Source organism: Loxodonta africana, chromosome 27 (assembly GCF_030014295.1).
Source record: "Loxodonta africana isolate mLoxAfr1 chromosome 27, mLoxAfr1.hap2, whole genome shotgun sequence".
Lineage (NCBI taxonomy): Eukaryota > Metazoa > Chordata > Mammalia > Proboscidea > Elephantidae > Loxodonta > Loxodonta africana.
The window spans coordinates 32,272,478-32,294,906 of NC_087368.1; the positions used below are offsets into that span (position 1 = coordinate 32,272,478).

A 22,429-nucleotide genomic window follows, 5' to 3' on the forward strand; every position below is an offset into this window, starting at 1 on the left:
TAGTTGCTTACAGGTTAATATCTAAACTCTTCAACCAAGCAGACAAACCCAAACCAAACCAAACCCATTGCCGTTGAGTCAATTCCGACTCATAGTGACCCTACAGGACAGAGTAGAACTGCTCCATAGGTTTCCAAGGAGCAACTGGTGGATTCCAACTGCCGACCTTTTGGTTAGCAGCCATGGCTCTTAGCCACCCACGAATTAATCCACACCTGGCGCTGGAGAAGAGAAGAGAAATCATCAGCTGGCACGACCAGCTGTCTGAGGAGTGTGGGGGCCCAGATGCACGCGGGCCTGGCAGTGGCGGCGTCAGGACATACCCCATAGGGAAGCCTTCCATCACATACAAGGGTTGGGAGCCAGGCCCTTGGCAGTGACGGTCCCAGCATCCGCTGAGATATCTGGCCACGTTGGGGCAGGAGGTGGAGGGAGGAATGACAAAGTCACCCCAAATACCCAACTCTGCTTCAGAAAGATATGCGTTTGGTCCCTCTGACTGGCTTCAGCAGCCACAGTTGTGAGTACTGGGAGCAACATAGCAGTTCCAACAAGTTTCTGGATTTCCTGGTACCCTGGGGGCTGCCTGACTCCACCAGCCTCTGCCTGTTTGAATTCTTCTCACAGCCTACCAGAGTGGGGTGTGAACTCCGCATCTGCTTCAAGGCACATGGGTGATCCTACCAGCTGCAAAGACTATCTCTGTGAGCAGAAGCTGCTTCCCACTGCAAAACTGAAGTGGAGGGGATGCTCCTGAAGAACCGGGGCCGTGCTTGGGTATGTGCACTCGGATTAGCTCATCGGATAGGACTCACCAGTGGGTGGAAGAGATGGAGCATTCTATTACAAAGAAAAGGAGAGCAAGAGAGGAGGAAGGAGGCCATGCACACACCAAGGGAGAAAGGAAGAGACAGAAAGAGAAAATGTGGGGAAGAAAGAAAGGAGGGAGAGAGAAGGAAAGAAATTACTACCCACAGTGGTCCAAACAGACTGGGGACACCGCAGAGGCGGCCCAGTCAGGGCCATCACCTGCTGAGCCCTTGTCATGGATTGAACTGTGTTCTCCAAAATATCTGTCAACTTGGCTAGGCCACGATTCCCAGCATTGTGTGATTGTCCACCATTTTGTTATCTGATGTAATTTTCCTTTGTGTTGTAGATACCACCACTATGATGTTAATGAGGTGGGATTATCAGCAGCTGTGTTAATGAGGCAGGACTCAATCTACAAGATTAGATTGTGTTTTAAGTCAATGTCTTTTGAGGTATAAAAGAGAGAAGCCAGCAGAGAGACAAGAGGACCTCATACCACCAAGAAACAAGAGGCAGGAGAACAGCACGTCCTTTGAACCTGGGGTCCCTGTGCTGAGAAGCTCTTAGACCAGGGGAAGATTGATGATAAGGACCTTCCGCCAGAGCCCATGGACAGAGAAAGTCTTCCCCTGGAGCTGACGCCCTGAATTTGGACTTCTAGCTTCCCAGACTGTGACAGAATAAATATCTGTTTGTTGGAGCCATCCACTTGTGGTATTTCTGTTATAGCAGCACTGGATGACTGATCCCCATGGTAAGGTGGCTGCAGTTGTCTCCTTACAGCTACTTGGCAGTTCACCTTTGGGAACTTGTCAGCCTCCAGGTGTTCCCTTTTACCAGCTCCCTTTGAATTTCCAACCTGAGGTCAAATCTCATGCCTGTCACTTACTAGTTGTCTGAACTTGGGCAGGCTCCCTAACTTCTCCCGGACTCCGGGTTTCATAGTGGTGATTGGGGATGGTAACAGCAGGAGGAGGCAGTGTTCAGCACAGCGCCTGGCCCTGGGTGGTTGCCTGGTGACTGGTAGAGCCCCTCATACCATCCACACGAAGAGGTCTTGGTGTCCCCATGCCTACATAGGACACCAGTGATTAAAAACTGCCTGTCTGTGGGATTCAGTCATTTAGAAAAAGGATGACAGTTTCACACTTCTCAGAATGATTTTACTCTTGTTTTTAGCACGGGATACACTACTGCGATTCATCCTAAAAGGATCCACCACAACAGCTTTGCTGGGCTTTATCAGTTTACAATCTGCGGTGCCTTGTTTTTGCAGTATTAGGGACCGGCCCCACTTGGCTTCTGTGGTTGAGGTGGGAGATGGCTTCAAAGGCAGATCGCTGGAGGGCCTTGTGAGCAGCACCTGAGCAAGGGTGTGCTAAGTATGGGCTTTGTAGTACGTTCCCAGCAAAAGCTGAGCCTGCTCCTGACCAAACAGCGGGATCCCTTCTCACACCTAAAATTAAGCTTCACACGTTAGCCAAGACATGGTCCTTTCTGCTGAATTGTGCATATCATCCTGGTAAGTTGGCACCTGTTTCCCTGATCCCTTTCTCCAGAGGATTCTGCGTTAGTTGGTCAAAAGAGGACCTGGCTTGAGATTGAGCAGCAGCTGGTGCTCTTGGTCATTGAGGTTGGATACAGGGACTCAGAGCACCAGGGCTGCCTGGCCAGTTCCAGCTCACGCTTGGTCTCCTTTACTCTGCATCCAGCTATCTTCCTCACTCCTGGCCCAGCTGACCAGCAATCCAGTAGCTACACAGAGACAACAGTCCCCAAAGGCCTCTCTGTGAGCTCCCCAACATGCTACTTCAGCAGCCAAATCTGCTTCTTGAATTCCTCTGCCAAGGCCCACTGTCCACTCGGGCCAGGGCTCAGGAGGCTGGTGGGTGACTCCTCCTCTGTCTCTGCCTCCCTTTTCTGATGTTCCCATCCCCAGCTCCTTCCACATCTGTGTAAGGTTTAATTTCCAACAGAGAATACTCCTCGTGACTCCGCTTCCCAGACTCAACTGTGACTGACAGAGAACATCTCCAGTGTGCAGAGTCTTGCCTGGGTCTTTCTTCTTATCCATCCACTCTTCCTTCTTATCCAAACTTTGTCATCTTTGTTGCCCCTTTCCATCTCAGTTAGCTGCTGAGTTAACAGTTACACGCCTGCCTTTGCCATGAACTATAAGCTTCTAAAAGGCAGGGGCAGTGCCAATTCTCCTGCTTTACCACCAGCTGGCACAGGGCCTAGCAAGCAGTAGGCTCAACAATGACTGTTTAATGAATGATAATGGGCTAAAGCATTACTGCCTCCTTTAAGTACATTTATATATTAACCCAGAGTTCTTGGGGCTATGAAACTTTAACCCAAAATGGAAAGAAATTTCAAATTAAAAATATATAGAGATGGTTGGCTTCTTTGAGAAATCAGAAAAACAGCAACATTGGGCCTATGTTCACACATAACAAAAATAGGCTAGAACTCTGTACAAACTGTTCCTTTATTCAAGGCATATACTACCCAGGTGCCCACTGTCCCCCAACACTGTTTACAACCTTACACCTCACCACTTCCCTCTTTCATGTTATCTGCCTGGCCCCTGTAGAATGTGTAAACAGTGGTATATTCAGAATGGAACACTATATAGAGCAGTAAAAAGGGATGAATTACTGCTTACACACCAACAAGAAGGAAGCCCAGACACATAATTTTGAGCAAGAGGAGCCATACACAAATTTACAGGGTTCAAAAACACGCAAAACTAATATTACAAGTCAGGATAGTGATGGAGGAGATCCAAAACCAAACCTGTTGCCATCAAGTTGATTCCAACTCACAGTGACCCCATAGGACAGAGTAGAACTGTCCAATATGGTTTCCAAGGAGCGGGTGATGGAGTTAAACTGCCGATCTTTTGTTTAGTAGCTGAAGCTCTTAACCACGGTGCCACCAGGGCTCCTGATGGATGAGAGAACTACTTAAATTTGAGAAAGTGTGTTTTCAAAAAAACTTCAATGAGAAGCATATTTAATGGTGAAATAATAAAGCCACCCCTTCCCTGAAATTGGGAATGAAAAAATAATGTCTGAATATTAACACTTCTATGTAACATCACATTGGAGTTCCTAGCCAGTGCAATATAGTAAGAAAAGAAATAAAAGGCACAGAAATGGAAAGAAATTAATGAAACTCTTACTAATTGCAAACAACATGATTGTGTCCACAGAAGATCCAAAAGTATCTACGAACAAATGATTAGGATTAAGAGGGGATATATTTTTTATGTGCAAGGCCCCTGATACAAGCTTTTATATATATATATATATATATATATATATATATATATATATATATATACATACACACATATATACATACACATACATATACATACACATATATAAATCAAATGCATTTCTGTGTATTAGAAAAAAATTTTTAGAGAATGAAATTAAAATACTATTAAAATAGTGTGCAAAAAAATCGTCAAATGCCTAGGAATAAATGTAATGAAAGATGTGTAAAACCTTTACCTAGAAAATGCTAAAATATTACTGATAGATATTAAAGACCTAAATAAGTTGGAAGGCTCAATATTGTAAAGATACTCAATTCTTCCAAATTCAACACAATTCCAACCAAAATCTCATTAGTTTTCTTTTCTGATGGAAATTGACAAGCTGAGTCTAAAATGTGTATGGAAATGGAAAGGGCAGCCAAGAATAGCCAAAAAATCTCAATGAACAATGAGGTAGGAAGATCTAGCTTACAGGAAAATCAAGCTTAGTATAGTAATTAATGCTGCTGCAAAAAGTGACATTGCTCCAAAATAGACCAATGGAACAGAAGAGAGCATGTCAAAACAGAGTCACATACACATATGGTAAGTGATTTGTGAAAAAGGGGGCATGGCAATTCAGTGGAGGATAGAATAGTCTCTCTGGGAAAAAAGTGAATCTTGACCCCCACCTCACGCCATACACAAAAATCAATTCCGGGTGAAATGTAGTAGATCTAAATGTGAAATGTAAAATAAAGCTCTAAGAAGAAAACATACCAAAAAACCAAACCAAACCCATTGCCATTGAGTCGATTCCAACACATAGTGGCCCTATAGGACAGAGTAGAACTGCCCTATAGAGTTTCCAAGGAGTGCCTGGTGTGATTTGAACTGCTGCCTTTTGGTTAGCAGCTGAACTCTTAATCACTACATCACCAGGGTTTCTAAGAGGACAGATATTCACGGCACACAAATCATGAAAGAAATCTTGATAAACTATGCTACACTAAAATTAAGAACGTCTGTTCATCAAAATATACCATAAGAGAGTGAAAATGTAAGCCACAGGATGGTAGAAATACTTTTGATACATACCTGATTAAGCAGTTATTTATAGATTTTATAGAAAATGTCTATAAACATGCCTATAAAGAGATAGATAACCTAACAGATAAATGGGCAAAAATATAGAACTGTCTCTTCTTAAAAGGACACCTGTCAAGTGGCCAACAACCTAGAAAAATGTTTTCAGTTCATTTTTCATCAGGGAAATGCAAATTAAAACCACAACAAGGTATCAATCCCCGTCACCAGGATGATTAAAATAAAAAGGTGCATGATATCATAGCAACTGTTGTAAGACAATGGAAATTCTTATCCGCTGCTGGAGGGTGTCGGTCAGTACAAACACTCTGAAAAGCTCTCTGGGTAGCACACTCCCATGACCCAGCAATTCAATGCCCAGAATTCCACTCCTGTAAGAAAGAGGACCCCTAATGGCATGTCTAAGGGGATTCATAGGGTAGCACTATTTTTATGCCCATTTCCAGTAAAAGGGATAAATAAATGTCGGCATTTTCATACAACTGAATATCACACGGCAATTAAAATCAACAAAGGACTGTTCTCCGTAATAAGCTAAGTATAAAAGGCTACATAACGTATGGTTACATCTATATGTAGTTCAGACTTAGGCAAAACTGATCTATGGCGAGCGAAGTCAGGATAGACGACATCATTGGAGAGGAGGTGGGATGTGACTGCGAGGGGGCCTGAGGGGTGTTTCTGGGTGCAGATAACATGTTATTCCTTGCTCTGAGTGGTGGTTATACAAGAATGTTAATTTCTTGGAAATTAAACTGTGTGAGGACAATTTGTGCACTTTTCTGTATACATGTTGTGCTCCAGTAAAAGTTTGTCTTCAAAATGATGACTGGAATCTAATGAAATAGAAAACAAACACAGAGAACCAATAAGCCCAAAAGTTGGCTTTTATAAAAAATAAACTGGTAAACCCCAAGTAAGACTGATCTAGAAAAAAAAAAAGAGAGAAAGAAAGACAGAAAGAAGGTAATAGATAACTAGTACACAGCGCTGGATAACTACTGTATTTTTACCCAAATAAAGCACGGGTAATACATTTTTTTGCCAACTGCACAACCCCCTACCCCATGCTGTTTTTGTAAGGACGCTATGCCACACGTTTCACGAGGTGGGTGCGTTATTGACATGGGCTTTTTTTTTTTTTTTTAAACCAATTATTTATAGTAATTGTTGTTATCAATTGCTGTCAAGTTGGCCCCTGGCTCATGGCAACAGAAATGAAAAGCCGCCTGGTCCTGTGGCGTCCCCAAGAGTGGGTGCTGATGGGACTGTTGTGACCCATAGGATTTTCACTGGCTGATTTTCAGAAGCAGATTGCCAGGCCTTTCTTCCTAGTTCTTCTTAGTCTGGCATCTCCGCTGAAACCTGTTCAGCAACTAAACTTGCAAATTGTTGCTCCTGGCTGCTGCTTCAAAGGTGATCTATTTTTCTTCTCATCAATTCCTTGATTCTACACACTGATCTGTCGTATTCTTTTCTCCCAAAGATTATTGCTTGTGGCCCATTTTTTTTTTTTAATACTTTTTATTGTGCTTTAAGTGAAAGTTTACAAACCAAGTCAGTCTCTCACACAAAAACCCATATACACCTTGCTACACACTCCCAATTACTCTCCCCCTAATGAGACAGCCCGCTCTCTCCCTCCACTCTCTCTTTTCGTGTCCATTTCACCAGCTTCTAACCCCCTCCACCCTCTCATCTCCCCTCCAGGCAGGAGATGCCAACATAATCTCAAGTGTCCACCTGATCCAAGAAGCTCACTCCTCACCAGCATCCCTCTCCAACCCATTGTCCAGTCCACTCCATGTCTGAGGAGTTGGCTTCGGGAATGGTTCCTGTCCTGGGGCAAGGGAAGGTCTGGGGGCCATGACCACAGGGGTCCTTCTAGTCTCAGTCAGACCATTAAGACTAGTCTTATGAGAATTTGGGGTCTGCATCCCACTGCTCTCCTGCTCCCTCAGGGGTTCTCTGTTGTGTCCCCTGTCAGGGCAGTCATCGGCTGTAGCCGGGCACCATCTAGTTCTTCTGGTCTCAGGATGATGTAGTCGCTGGTTCATGTGGCCCTTTCTGTCTCTTGGGCTCGTAATTGCCTTGTGTCCTTGGTGTTCTTCATTCTCCTTTGATCCAGGTGGGTTGAGACCAATTGATGCATCTTAGATGGCTGCTTGCTAGCGTTTAAGAGCCCAGACGTGCTTGTGGCCCATTTTGAGCTGTCGGCTCCCACGTGAACACCACCTCCTCACCCAGACACTGCTGTGATATATAGGTATCATGCTGTGCACATGTCCTGTGAATCCCCCCAAACTTTATCTCATACTCAGCACTACATCATCTTTGGCCTCAGTTAATTCTCCAGAGCTGCCTGCTATAAACTTCTTCAGAACAAAATTTCCCTCCATCCTCTGCTATTAACAGGTTGTTAGCTGCCGTTGAGTCGACTGACTCACGCAAACCCACGTGTTACAGGGTAGAACTGCGCCACGGGGTTTTCTTGGCTGTCATCTTAATGGAAGCAGATCGCCAGGCTTTTCCTTCTGCAGCACCGCTGGATGGGTTAGAACTGCCAACCTTTAGGTTAGCCGTTGAGTGCAAAGTGTTTGCACCACCTAGGGACCTTGGCTCTTAACAAAATGGGCATTAAATGAGGTATACAGTGGTTTAGTTGCTTTTCCAAAATAGAAAAAAATAAAAATTTTCTTTTTTTTAATTTATTTTTATAGAGGAGATCATAAATACAGAGATCTGGGGCAGAACTTGCCGCAATGATGAAACCATCCTGTGCTGTCTAACAGAGTAGCCACTAGCCACATGTGGTCACGGAGCACTTGCAATGTGGCCAGTGTGAAAGAGAAGCTGAAGTCTTACTTTTAGCTCACTTTCCTTAATTTAAATTTATGAATTTGTGTGTCATCCTTGCACAGGGGCCGTGCTAATCTTCTCTGTACTGTTCCCGTTCTGCTAAAGCCAGCAAAAATTAATTTACATTTTAACTTAAACTGCCTCACGTGGCTGGTGGCCACCATACAGGCAGCGCAGCTGTGGGTGAAACGCAGATTGTAATTTCATCATCAGGCCACAATCTCTTCACTTCCCTTCATCCTCATAGCAGGTCTTCTAGATCAAGTCATCACCATTGCTGTCTTAGACCACCGAAGCCTCCACACAGGTCTCCCCACTTCCTCTCCTAACCCTACAACCTGGCTATACACAGCAGCCACAATGAAAATCTGACGCTGTCACATTCCTGTTTTTAACCTCCTTGTTAGGACTCATAGTGAGCCTTCTTTCTCTCACTCCGTGTCCGCCATTCTCACCCTTGCTCATTGGGCTTCCTGGTGGACTTCTTGTCCATTCCTAAACACACCAGGCTTGTTCTCACGTATGTACGAGCTATCCTCTGTGCCGGAAACACAATTTCCCCAGGTCTGTAGACTTCTGGTAACTCGGGTCTCAACTCCATCATCACCTCTTCAGGGATGGTCATGATCACCCTCCTTCATATCAGGTCTTCCACCCCAAGTCACTCACTTGTTACTATTCGAAATTCTTATCATTTGTTCGATTATTGATTTATTCAGTATTTCTAGCTATACTTCAGGCTCTGTGAAGGGATGGGCCTTCTCCTTATTCGAGGCTAGAGTCTCAGCACCCCGCAGAGCAGAGTGACATTCAGAGTACATTCAGCAGCACTCAGTAGCTAATACCAAGAAAACAGACCAAACCAGTCGCTGTCAAGTCAGTTCCAGCTGGTGGTGACCCACGTGGGTCAGAGTAGAACTGTGATTTATACAGTTTTCAATGGCTGTGAGCTTTCGAAAGTAGATCAATGGTGCTTTCTTCCAAGGCACCTCTGGGTGGATTTGAATGGTCAACCTTTCAATTACTAGCCGAGCACTTAACTGTTTGCACCACCCAGGGACTGCATCCACAGATTATAAAAACCAAAACCAAACCTGTTGCTGTCAAGTCAATTCCAACTCAGCGGCCCTACAGGACAGAGTAGGACTGCCCCATAGGGTTTCCAAAGCTGTAATCTTTATGGAAGCAGACTGGCATGTCTTTCTCTCATGGAACGGCTGGTGGGTTCAAACCACGGACCTTTTGGTTAGCAGCCAAGCATTTAACCACTGTGCCACCAGAGCTCCTTTCAGTAGATAGTACTTGTTGATAATTCTGCCTGAGAAAGGATTCGCTGAAGAGGTCACACGGAGCCCTACTGCAAGAATACTTCATGCTCCTGTTTCTACGAAGTGGTTTGAGTCTTTGGACAAAGTGTCTCAGCACTGGCCACAAGCGTCTTCTTATGGTGGAAGCCAAAGAAACTGGCTTTGGGAGAGTTACACCAACCCAACTCTGCTCTTGGTTTAAGAGTTTTAGAGAATACTGCTCACTGGAAGAAGAAATATTTGCATTTCTAATGCTTTCTAGTTCAATCAAGTATATGAGACCAAATGGGCAACACGTGCCCAAAAGCGAAGATGAGAAAGCAGGAAGGGAAAGGAAAGCCGGACAAATGGACACCAAGAACCCAGGGTGCAAAGGGGTAGGGTGAGAGTGCTGACATATTTCAGGGATTGCAACTGATGTCCCCAATTTGTGTATAAAATTTTTGAATGAGAAAGCAATTTGCACTGTAAACTTTCACCTAAAACACAATAAAATTAGAAAAATAAAATACTTGCATTCCCCACTCGATGAGAAACAGTCACTTTAAAAGAAGCAAACCTTTAAAAATTCTATTAAAAAAAATACATTCACTGATTTTTTTCCTCATTTAGAATATGATGGCAAAATTGGTGGGGGTGGGGGAATATGCACATTTCGGTAAACATGATCTAAAAGCAGACACACTCTCAGTAAATGGAATGAACCCCTGTGGGGCCAAGCATTACAGAGTGAACACCGGTGGTTTCTGGGGCCTCACGGGATTGACCCAGTTAAAACAGTTCCATCATGACAAAATCGGACTTTCTCTATGTCTTGACCCTGGCAGGCTTCCCACTCTTCGCTATTATCACCAAGGTGAAAATAATTGTTTAAATAAATGTTGTTGTTGTGGTCAGGTGGTGTTCACACTGTCTCCAACTTATGGCGACCTTATGTATAACAGAACAAAACACTGCCCCATACCGTGCCATCTTCATGATCATTGCTATGTTCAAGTCCATTGTTTTGGCTATCGTGTGACAGACAGGTGGTAGTTCAATAAATGTTAGCTTCCCGGAAATGCCTGACCTAGTTCTTTTGTCGATCAGACAGATTTGTGTGTCTGTCTGTCTGTTTTAAATTCTTGGGATAGATACAACCCTCTTGTGACAATTAAAACAAAAGTTCAGATGCTGTTTTAAGCTGCAAATGTGGTCTGCAGCTTCTTTAAAAACAATAGAAATAAATTTGAATTGAATGATGACTTTGTTATTCTCTGGAAAAAAAGAAGACGCTTAGACACTTGGGGGACTTAGGAAAGACAAGGTCCAGTTCCCAAGAAGAAGAGGCTTTCACCCCACGTACCTCATGAGCAACTGTGATGCTAACTTGGGAGAAAGAAATTTAACAGCAACAAAAGGCAAAAAAGTTAGGGGCTTGCTAAGAGATCAGATATTAAATAGATCTCACCAAAGTACACAGGAGAAAATCAATTACCCCCTCTCTTGAAATTCCCAAATGGACCTGTAGCTGATGCTAATCATATGCCTTTGCTTCCTCCTTAAATAAAGTTTAAATTAAATAAAGTTAATTAACTTCACCGTCTCTCTGTGTTTTAGGACAAACTCAAATAAAATTGGAGTCATCAAAGCATACGATATTAGTTGAAGAATGAATCACTTCCTCCCTGCCTCAAACCGTAAATATAAATTCCTTTCCTCCTCAGCTTCCGTAAGTTCCACTATTGCTTAAAATGGAGGCAGTAAGAAAGAACTTCTCACGTAACACCACACCTAACAATGGTCATCATGCCGCCTCATCTATCTGAATAAAACAAAGACCTGATAAGCAAAAACCACCTTTGGACAGACAAGTAGTATTTGTTATAAGGTCTGTACACTAAGGCTTGCAGGAGACCCTATGGTCTTTACTCAGAGCCTCCCCTGCTTCTACAAAGTTCTCAGGGTAATGTCCAAACTCCTTGACACCTGAAGCCCTTCAAGTCTGGCCCCAAACTACTTCTCCATTTTCTACCACTCCCCTCTCTGTCCTTGAACTCAGTCCCTCTGCCCAAAACGTCCCCTCTAAGAAGACCCAAAGGAGCCTTGGTGGTGCAAAGGTTAAGTGCTTAGCTGCTAACCAAAAGGTTGTCGGTTCGAACCCACCCAGCAGCTTCTTGGGAGAAACACCTGGTGATCTGCTCCTGTGAAGATTACAATCTAGAAAACCCTATGGGGCAGTTCTACTCTGTCACATGGGGTTGTTCTGAGTCGGAATCGACTCGACGGTACACAATAACAACAGGAGGACCCAGTCTCTCTCAGCAATCCTAAACATTTATAATCTCTTCTTAGTGGCCCCGTGGGTTCACACCCTACTGGCGATCTCCTCTCATGGTCCTCCTGGGCTCTGTCTATATCTCCACTTCCCCCAGTGGACTGAGACCAGATGATTGACATTGAGCCATCAGGGAAAAGGCTGACAAGCTCTATAAACCCTATTTAAGAAGGCAAAGAGATGTCAAAATCAAGATGCCAAATTGTTCTGAAAATAGAGGGTATTTTGCCAGCCGTTTGTTATAAATTCTTTTATTTTGTGTTTTTGCTTTTATAGCTGGAAGGCACTAATAAACCAAAAAAAAAAAAAAAAAACAACCCACCGCCATCAAGTCGATTCCGACTCATAGTGACCCTATAGGACAGAGTAGAACTGCCCCATAGGGTTTCCAAGGGTCTCCTGGTAGATTCAAACTGCTGACTTTTTGGTTAGCAGCCATAGCTCTTAACCGCTATGCCACCAGGGATTCCTTTAAAAAGTCAAATTACTTTTAGTCAGTACTCCATCTTGAATCTTAGCTTTTCAAAACATAATTCTGGTTGTGGGAGAATGGGTCATTGCCTGGTTCTTTCACCACCAAGCTTTGTCATGCACTCAGATCTATAGCAAGAGGCTAAAAAAAGCTGGAAAGCTGCATAGGATACTAATATGTGACTTGTCCACACCACTCTGAGAGAGGTAAGTGGCACGAAGGTCACCCCACTGACAGACAACTTTTCAGGTATGACACGTATGTATGTTCCAGAGCTGAAGCCCTAGAGGGGAACATGAGCTTAGGGAGTGTCTGTGGTCAGACAGGAGCTCTGTGCTGAGGAAACGCTGCCCTGTGTCTCTTCGACAGAGTGAAGCCTACCTGACCCCGGCCCCTGAAATCCCAGCTGACGTTTGGACATTTAACCAGAAAGCCACATCCGACTAAAGTGAAGCCAGAATAACCAGAAGTGATGTTTTATCTCACAAATCACCCGTATCAGTGACTTTACTTACTAAATCAGGGCAGTTTCTTGACAGCAAATGAATCAAAAAAGCCAGGAGGCCTTAACAGGGGCCTCCCCTGACAGAGAGGGTGGAGGCAGGCTAGTGGGCAAGAGACAGGGCTGGAGGCAAGAATCTTAGAAAGGGCTGGGCCTCACGGGGTTGGCCCCCTCATCTGACAGATAGCTAATTCTCCCAAAAGTCAGAACTCAACGTCCTGTGGGGCGCTGGATCTGCCCCTTCTGAGGCTGTTTCGGACCCTCAGGAGCTGGCCCAGGACCGTCCTCCGCAAAAGGACACTGCCCACCACTAAACAACAAAAAACACGTATGCTCTGCCTCACATATGATATATGTGCATCCTCTGACCTTCAGACCTACTCAACCTGGGACGCACAAATCCCTCGGATGGGCTCCCCATCCCCGCCTTGGTAACAGCTTCACTGAGAGATAACTCACATACCACACAATTCACCCATTTGAAGTGTACACTTCAGTGCTTTTCAGTCTATTCATAGAGTTGTGCAACCGCCACCACAGTTAAGTTTTGGAACATTCTCACCACCCCAAAAAGAAATCTCATACCCTTTAGTTTTCACTCCCCACTTGGCCCAACACTCTCCTTGCCTGGTCTTATCGTTGTTGTTGTTAGGTGCCGTTGAATCAGTTCTGACTCATAGCGACCCTACAGGACAGAGTAGAACTGCCCCACAGGGTTTCCAAGGAGTGGCTGGTGGATTTGAACTGCTGACCTTGTGGTTAAAAGCCATAGTTCTTAACCACTATGCCACTAGGCTCCTCCTTAGGCAACCACTAATCTACTTTCTGTCTCTATAGATTTCCCTATTCTGGGCTTTCAGGTGAAACCCACCAACCCATTGCTGTTGTGAAAGAATCATGTAATATGTGGTCTTTTGTGACTGGCTTCTTTCACTTAGCATAATGTTTTCAAGGTTCTTCTATGTTGTAATATGTACATAGTACTTTATTTCTTTTTATGGCTGAATAATATTCCATTATATGACTAGACCATGTTTTGTCTATCTACACATCTGCAGATGGACACATGGGCTGTTTCCACCTTTTGGTTATTATGAATAATGCTTTTATAAACATTTGAATAATGCTTTTATGAACACGCACACATTTGAACACTTAGGTACAAGTTTTTATGTGGACGTATGGATTGGGTGGGGCTTTCGGGTCTGAACCCTCTGATGTGTTCACAGATGTGTGCATATGTACTTTTCAAGTGTGAAAGTGCTGTGTGTTCATCAGACCAAAAAGGAAGCCCTGCCCAGTTAACTAGCACAAGCTCCTCATTGGCCTTTATAAATGTTGCCTACCTTTTCATATGGGCCTTCAAGTCAACCACACCTGGAGCTTAGATACCTGTTATGGATTGAATTGCGTTCCCCCAAAATGTGTGTCAGCTTGACCAGGTTATGATTCCTAATATTGTGTAATTGTCCATTTTGTCATCTGATGTGATTTTCCTACCTATTGTAAACCCTGCCTCTATGACATTAATGAGGCAGGATTCAAGACAGTTACATGAATGAGGCTGGACTCAATCTATAAGATTAGGTTGTATCTCGAGTCAATATCTTTTGAGATATAAAAGAGAGAAGTGAGTAAAAAGATAGGGGGGACGTCATACCACCACGAAAGCAGTGCCAGAACAGAGTATGTCCTTTGGACTGGGGGTTCCTGCGCTGAGAAGTTCCTAGACCAGGGGAAGACTGATGACAAGGACCTTCCCCCAGAGTCAACAGGGAAAGCCTTCCCCTGGAGCTGGCACACTGAATTCAGACTTCTAGCCTCCCAGACTGTGACAGAACACATTTCTCTTCGTTAAAGCCATTCATTTGTGATATTTCTGATCTAGCAGCACTAGATGACTAAGGCAATACCTATGTTCCACGACCTACTTCTGTACCTCATACAAAATTACTTAGCTCTCGAGCTTCCATTTGCTTATCTGCAAGCCGGAGGCAACGATAGGACATCCTACCACAAGAGCTTCTTTTGATGATTAAGATGATAGTGTTGCTAAAAGGCTGAGCAGAATGCCCAGCTCAGTAACTCTTGGGTCTGATATCTTTATGACCTGGCAAGGTGAACCTCCTCTGACCTCCTAAAATGCCTCATGCTTCCATGTCGGCACTTTGCTTCTATAACTCTCCCACCTGAAATTCCTTCCCTAACAAAACTCCCTCTGGTAAAAGGCCATCCATCTTTCAGGTCCTCTTCAAGCTCAGTCACCCAGCCCTTCTCACAATTCCCAAAACACAGGTTCTCCTTCTGCTTTGCAGATCTTAAGAGCTTTTTCTCTTAAGGTCAAACTGATAGCACTCGGTACAACAATGGTGTGTGTTCAGGTCTTCTCATCTTCCTTGGCCTGCGTCCACAGCACACAGCAAAGCCCCACAACAACAAAAGGACATTCCTCCCATCTACTTTCTTCCCAGGCACTCAACAACACAGGCAGTTGTGCACCTACCTATTCATCTGAAAACATTTAAAGAGCAACCAGGTCCCTGGAGGGGCAGGATGGTGAATAAGCTGGGCGCCTTATCTGCCCCCCACAAAGCTCGCAGCCCAGAGGGCTCAAAACTTTGTGACCCAGAGTTTTCACTCACTGAATTTTCGGAAGGAGATCGCCAGGCCTTTAGTCTGGAAGCTCTGCTGAAACCTGTTCAGCATCATAGCAACATGCAAACCACCAATGGCAGACAGGTGGTGGCTATACGTCAGGTGCATTAGCCAGGAACAGAACCCGGGTCTCCTGTATGGAAGGTGAGAATTCGACCACTGAACCACCAATGCCTCATACAAAGGGTCTGGGAAGGTTTTATAGAGGAGCAAATGCCAGTCTCGACAGATGAATCCATCATGGCCAGGATGGCAGGGAGAGGGAAGGAAAGAGCAAGAACAAAGGAAAGAGATGAAAAGAAGACACCAAGAGGGGGAGGGGGAGGGGAGAACGAGAGGAGGCAAGGGAATAAGTACATGCATGTTAACTAAGTGATCCCTGGTGGTGTAGTGGTTAAGTGTCTGGCTGCTAACCAAAAGGTCGATGGTTCGAATCTACCAGCCACTCCTTGGAAACCTTATGGGGGCAGCTCTACTCTGTCCTATAGGGTTGCTATGAGTTCGAATCAACTTGACAGCAATGGGTTTGGTTTCTCGTTGTGGCTGTTAGCTAAGTGAGGGGAGATTCCAGGGAGGGCTTTATTTTGATTTTATGCTCTAGAGCTCCTAGACTTCACTTATGGGCCACAGGGAGGGGGTCGGGAGAAGAGATGGAAAGGCTGACAAAATGCAGGAGGAGAAAGTATGGGAGTAGAACCCTGGCCTGAAGGAAGAAGGTGGGGAGGGGAGTCAGAGCTCAGACTTCCTCCTAGAGGCCACCGGGCAGGAAGCGAGGGTGGAGGCAGAGAGATGAGTCTGACAGGAAGCTGAGGGAACAAAGGAGTTACACCTGATAGCAGGATGAACCCCTCAGCTGAGGGGGTGGGGGAAAGAGTAAGGTGGCTTACAGAGAGATGCATAAGTTACAAAGACCAACTGGAGAAAGGGGAAAGACAGAGACCAAGGACTTTTGGACAAGGCCTAGGCCTGCTGAGGCTGGGGACAGTGACCCTGATAAGGGACTGGAGCTACCCATCTGCTGTGCTCAGTTACCACTGAGCAGGAAAGCCATCATTCACTCAAGGGGGTTGCCAGTAAATGGTGCAGAGGGTGGGACCTCCAAGCTGGTCACCGAATCCTCAAAGATCTGCCCCACCTCGCTCCAGAGGAACGGGTAGGCTAACGCAGAAAACCCTCCACAGTCACAACCGTCACACAGCATCTCACTATTGGCTCTTTGAGATTCTTTCTCAGAAACTAAAAAAACAGATGTTTGGGGCCTCAATTCAAACACTTTCCATGAAGACACATACCTTGGTCCAGCCAGGAAACTGGATAAAGGTGTCCTGGGGCAAGTCTGGGATTCCACTGGGAATGGAGAAGTTCCCCATATAAAAGGCGGGGAGCGTAAAGTTCGATGAGCTGTGAGGCTCTGGTTCAGTATGGTAGCTGTTGCCATGGCCACCCCAGCCCCGCAGGTGGCTGCGCACCGCGTCCTCAGTGTTCAGCGGAAAGATCAGCCAGTTCGTGAGGATACTGTTGCCGAGGGTCAGGTTAGAAATCAAACCCTGCAAAGGAGAGACAGAGCACGGTGAGCTGGGGGCGGCAAGGAAAAGGGCTTCAAGTGTTTGTGCATTCCAGCCCTGAATTCCTGGGAACAGCAAACTGGGATACACAACACCAACAGTGAGTAAGACTCAAAGTAACACGTATCTGGCTTGAGGCTGAATCACACCTTCTTGGCTGGAGGTACTTCGCCCAAACCACAGCCTTCTCTCTCCCTTAGATGCCAGGATGCCCCACAGAGGACCAGGGTTCTGACCCTACAAAAAGGGGATGGGTCACTATAGCTTTTTTTTTGCCTTAAAATATCAAGTATTTACTCATCGCATGATTCTGTGCTTTGGCAGTTTGGGATGTGGCTAGCTGGGAGGTTCTTCTGGTTTTGGCTGAGTGGTCAGTTGCCAGGTCTATTGTGGGCTGGATGATCAGAAGGGAGACCTCTTAGCTCTAATCCTCCAGCAGGCTGGCCTGGGCATGTTCACGTGAGAATGGCAGGGTTCCAAGAGAGAATGAGAGGAAGTGGGAAAAACCTCTTGAGGCCGAGGCTTGGGATGCACAAGGTCACCTCTCCTGACCAAAGCAGGTCGCTACAGCTCCTGACTCCAAATCCCCCAGTCTTCAGTGTTTGCTTTAGAGCCATGGCTAGAGTGGAAGAGAAGATGGAATCTGAGGCGTGGAAGAAGGAAGTGGAGGATGAAAAGAACATCATCCCGTTCGAGAAGGGAGGCATGGAAGCAACCGACTCTGCCCTTTACACATAACTGGGAGCAAGTCTTGACCTTGAGCACCTCAGAGGGACCCACAGAGATGACCACACCTGAGACCACACACCTGCTGTAAGCACTAAATGAGATAACATAAACAAGAACACTGTGATGTCTGTAAAAGGAGATAAAGGGTAGTGATGACGATGGTGAGCCTCGAACTTGCATTCTGAAATTGTTCTTTTTGTCCTGGGGTTGCTGGGGTGCCCATGATGGTAGCCGCTTGCATTGAAGCCTGTGCTCATGGCTAGTCTAACTTCACCCTCCCGGCCTTTCACGTGGGGGAACTTCTCCATTCCCAGATTGGCCTCAGGACACCTTGCAGTATCAACTGTCAAGCGCCCGTTTAGTAATTCCAAAAACATTACCCAGGCAGCTAGGTGCTGTGCTCTTTGCTGTGTACTGGGGACCCAGAGACCACACAGCAGAGTCCCCGTCCCTCCATGGGCCAGAGTGGCCTCTGAGGACTAGGCAGGCAGAGTCCTACACAGCCTTAGCATAGAGGCTGTAAGAGAAATATTTATTCTGGAGGCAAAGGTGGCCCCCATACTCCATTTCCATGTGGGTGCTTGCCTTGCCTTTCAGCTGCCAGCAAGAGTGTCATGAGATAGTCCAGACACCTGCTGTCCTAGACGGGGTGGTGCTCTAGTTCTCTCGGTGCAGGCCGCTTCTGGCAGAGGTTGAGCTACCTGAGGCTGAGCCTGTATCCCGACATCCTTGCATCCCCTGATGCACCTCGTGTGTAGCAGCATCTCACGCAGAGCAGGAGCCTAACAAACGTTTGTGGAATAGTGCTCTAAAAATACTTGTTAGACACATTTGTCTAGACATCCAGGCACAAAGTAAGCAAAAGAGGCAAGAGGTAGGGCACCAAGGGAAGGCTTTCTGGAATTCAAGAGTTTGTCATGGGCCGTCCACCCTCAGAAAACTGCAGACGAAACCCTAAGCTGGGTTTGCCAGCAAGGGAGTGCCTTTCATGAGCTGGGTGGGTTTTTCAAGAGGAGGAAGAGCACTGCGGAGTGGCTTCCTTCTTCCGTTTCTTTCTAAAGGATGATTGAACTCAAACACAAGAGAAGCGTTCTGCTTGCAGAGCTCAACTTTCTTATCACCCGCAGAGGAAGAGGTCTTCAAAGCAGGGCTTCCTTCAGGTTGGAACCCCTGCTGAGAATCTGCATTTCTAACAAGTTTCCAGGTTGATGCTGATGCTGCTGGTTAGGGACCAATTCTGAGAACCACTAGTAGAGCAGTGGGAATCTTGTTAAAATGTAGATTCTGATTCAGTCTATCTGGGGATGGAAATGCAAATTCTCAGCAGGGGTTCAAACCGGACAGAACCGGTTCGAAGCCCTGTTTCAAAATAATGCAAAGTTTAGGCTGCAAAACAAATCACGGTGGGTTTTCTCATTCAACTTGGCAAAGCATGTGTGCTTTTAAAAACTGCTTCTGCACACACAAAAAATTCCAGACATGCTGGCCTGACAGACACTGGAGAAACCCCGAGAGTATGGCCCCTGGACACCCTTTAAGCTCAGTGATGTAGTCACTCCTGAGGTTCACCCTTCAGCCAAAGATTAGACAGGCCCATAAAACAAAATGAGACTAAAGGGGCACACCAGCCCGGGGGCAAGGACTAGAAGGCAGGAGGGAAAAGGAAAGCTGGTAATAGGGAGCCCAAGGTCAAGAAGGGAGAGTGTTGACATGTCGTGGAGTTGTTAACCAATGTCACAAAACAATATGTGTACTAACCATTTATTGAGAAAATAGTTTGTTCTATAAACCTTCATTTAAAGTACAATTAAAAAAAAATTGCTTCTGCGTTAAAAGATTCGGAGGGGAAGAAAGTGTTTTGTGAGAGTTTTTTTTTTTTTTTAATTGTGCTTTAAGTGAAAGTTTACAATTCGAGTCAGTTTCTCATACAAAAACTTATACACACATTGTTATGTGACCCTAGCTGTTCTCCCTATAATGTGACAGCACACTCCTCCTCCCCACCCTGTATTTCCTGTGTCCATTCAACCAGCTCCTGTCCCCCTCTGCCTTCTCATCTCACCTCCAGACAGGAGCTGCCCACATAGTCTCACGTATCTATATGAACTAAGAAGCACACTCCTCACCACTATCATTTTATGTGTTACAGTGCAGTCTAATCTTTGTCTGAAGAGTTGACTTCGGGAATGGTTTTAGTTTTGCACTAACAGAAAGTCCGGGACCATGACCTCTGGTGTCCCTTCCTTCTCAGTCAGACCATAAGTCTGGTCTTTTTACTAGACTTTGATGTCTGTATCCCACTTTTCTCTTGCTCTTTCAGGGATTCTCTGTTGTGTTCACTGTCAGGGCGGTCACTGGTGGTAGCAGGGTACCACCTAGTTCTGCCAGTTGTGAGAGTATTTTAATGGCTATACAAAAGCTTCCTCAGACTGCTTAGGCACAGCCCCATCAGCCCTTGAGCATCCACTTCCTAGCGGTGTGGAGACAGCAGGGGCTGTGGGGCTCAGGTGGATCTGTACTCACATTGCTGGCTCGCCATTTACCCTGAGCCAAGATATCTCCCTTCTATCAGGCTCAGTTTCTTCCTCTGTAAAATGGGGGCAATAATACCTCTCTTGCAGGAGTACTGGAGAATTTAATGAGAAGATGTATATAAGATCCCTGAACACACATTCAATAAATGATGTTGTTAGTTGCCGTCGAATCGATTCTAACTCTGAGCGAGTACAACTGCTCCATAGGGTTTTCAAGGCTGTGACCTTTTGGAAACAGGTCACCAGGTCTGTCTCCCAAGGCACTGCTGGATGGTTTCGAACTTCCAAGCTACTACTTGAGCTCTTAAACATTTGTACCACCCAGGGACTCCATTCAATAAGTGATACCTCTTCAAAGAGATGCTTACCATAAAAAACCAAAACCCGTTGCCTTCAAGTCAATTCTGACTCATAGTGACCCTATAGGACAGGGTAGAATTGCCTCATACGGTTTCCAAGGAGCGGCTGGTAGATTCGAACTGCCAAACTTTTGGTTAGCAGCTAAGCTCTTAACCACTGCACCACCAGGGCTCCAAATGCCCACCATAGAGAACCAAATAAATACATGTAGGGAGGCATTTCTAGGGCTGGTATAATGGAATGTTCACCATTTACATTACATATTTCAGGACGGTTTGATTGTTTTTCCCCCACAAGCATGTCTGACATGTATAATTAAGTGAAATAACTACCTCTATTTCGAAAAATACAACCAAATGATGATACCAATGTTCCGCTTTTTGTCCCAACTACCCACTGCCTTGGAATCAATTCTGACTCCTAGTGACCCTATAGGACACAGTAGAACTGCCTTATAGGTTTCTAAGGAGTGGCTGGTGGATTCGAACTGCTGACCTTTTGCTTAGCAGCCGTACCTCTTAACCACTGCACCACCATGGCTCCTTTGTCCCAACTGGGAGGGCCATAAACCAGAAGACACACACGATAGTGTGCCCTGGGTGTAGAGTGTGTAAGCCTCCTTAGGTTGTGCATGCCTGAGAATAAAGAATGAGAAATATATGGACTTTTACTTAATACGTCGTAGCTGTGTTTCCATTAAAAAAAGAATTTTTTTATGTTTCCAGGGAGACATGATATGTACGGCCACAATCTTTCTGACTCTATAAAATCAGTCCGTTGGTTTATTCAGACCCAGACCTAAACCTGCAATAAATGCAATTCTGCAATTCAGTGTGAAAATCTACTGAGGATGTTCATATTTCCTCTTTGTGTATCTGCTCAATAGTTTAAGGACATCCATTAAGGTTAGAGAGCTCAGGAAGTAAGAGTGCTTCAAGTACAGTGTTTTAAGGCATTTTCAAAGCTTAAAAGAAAGTAGATTGAGTCTGAGTTAGAAATAAGGCCTTGGGTCCGTTTCTCCTGTAACCCAAACCAAACCAAACCTGATGCCATCAAGTTGATTCTGACTCACAGAGACCCTATGGGACAGAATAGAACTGCCCCATAGGGTTTCCACACCTACGTGTCTGTCAGTTTGTCATACTGTGGGGGATTGCATGTTGCTGTGATGCTGGAAGCTATGCCACCAGTATTCAGATGCTAGCAGGGTCACCCATGGTGGACAGGTTTCAGCTGAGCTTCCAGTACGTAGGGTCACTGAGTCAGAACCAACTTGATGGCACCTAACAAAAACAACAATGACAACATAGGGTTTCCAAGGCTAATGGGTTCAAACTGCTGACCTTTTTGTTAGCAGCCAAACTCTTAACCACTGCACCACCAGGGCACCATTTCCCCTTTGCTACTCCTAAATTTATCAAAGATCTATTTATGGCAAGTTCTGCTTCTGACAAAGGCAGGCTAATTGAAGACAACTAAAAATCCTCAATGGGATATATTTTATAAATCTTCCTGATGGCATTAAGATCTAACAAGATAGTGAGAAACTCATAGGTCAAGATGAGGGAGAGGATGGGAACCCAGAGAGATGAGCCCCAAAGCCCCACTTTTGCCCTAGGGGCACCTGTAATTGGGAAGAGGTAGGTAAGAAGCTGAGCGGTGTTTTTGGGAACCTGATGGACCCAAGGGAGACAAAAATCAGAAAGATGTGGCCCTGATAAACCATGCCCTTATTCCCCACCTTGGGTTGAGACCACTGAAGGGTGACCTGGACGAACTGCAGCCAGGCTTCATGTTTTTCAGACAGCCCCAAAAAAACCTTAAACCTGACTTAAGGTGGTACCGGATAATTAGCATCCCCAGGAGCCTACAGAAACAAACAAAAATCATCCCAGGCCTCAAATGATTTCTAAAATATTTTTTAAAACACATTGTGCAGAA

General features: G+C 45.3%; 1 protein-coding gene and 1 pseudogene across 2 annotated transcripts in view; both read right to left on the minus strand.

The window, feature by feature from the left end:
- The window catches only part of GLB1 (galactosidase beta 1), a 116,021-nt gene that overhangs the window by 1,096 nt on the left and 92,496 nt on the right, over nucleotides 1-22,429 (minus strand). For both annotated transcript variants that reach the window (XM_064277429.1, XM_064277430.1), the window contains exon 15: nucleotides 16,593-16,847. In XM_064277429.1, the coding sequence (XP_064133499.1) occupies nucleotides 16,593-16,847 (255 nt within the window). The remainder of the gene's footprint in view (nucleotides 1-16,592; nucleotides 16,848-22,429) is intronic.
- LOC111752171 (U6 spliceosomal RNA) lies at nucleotides 8,070-8,166 on the minus strand (annotated as a pseudogene).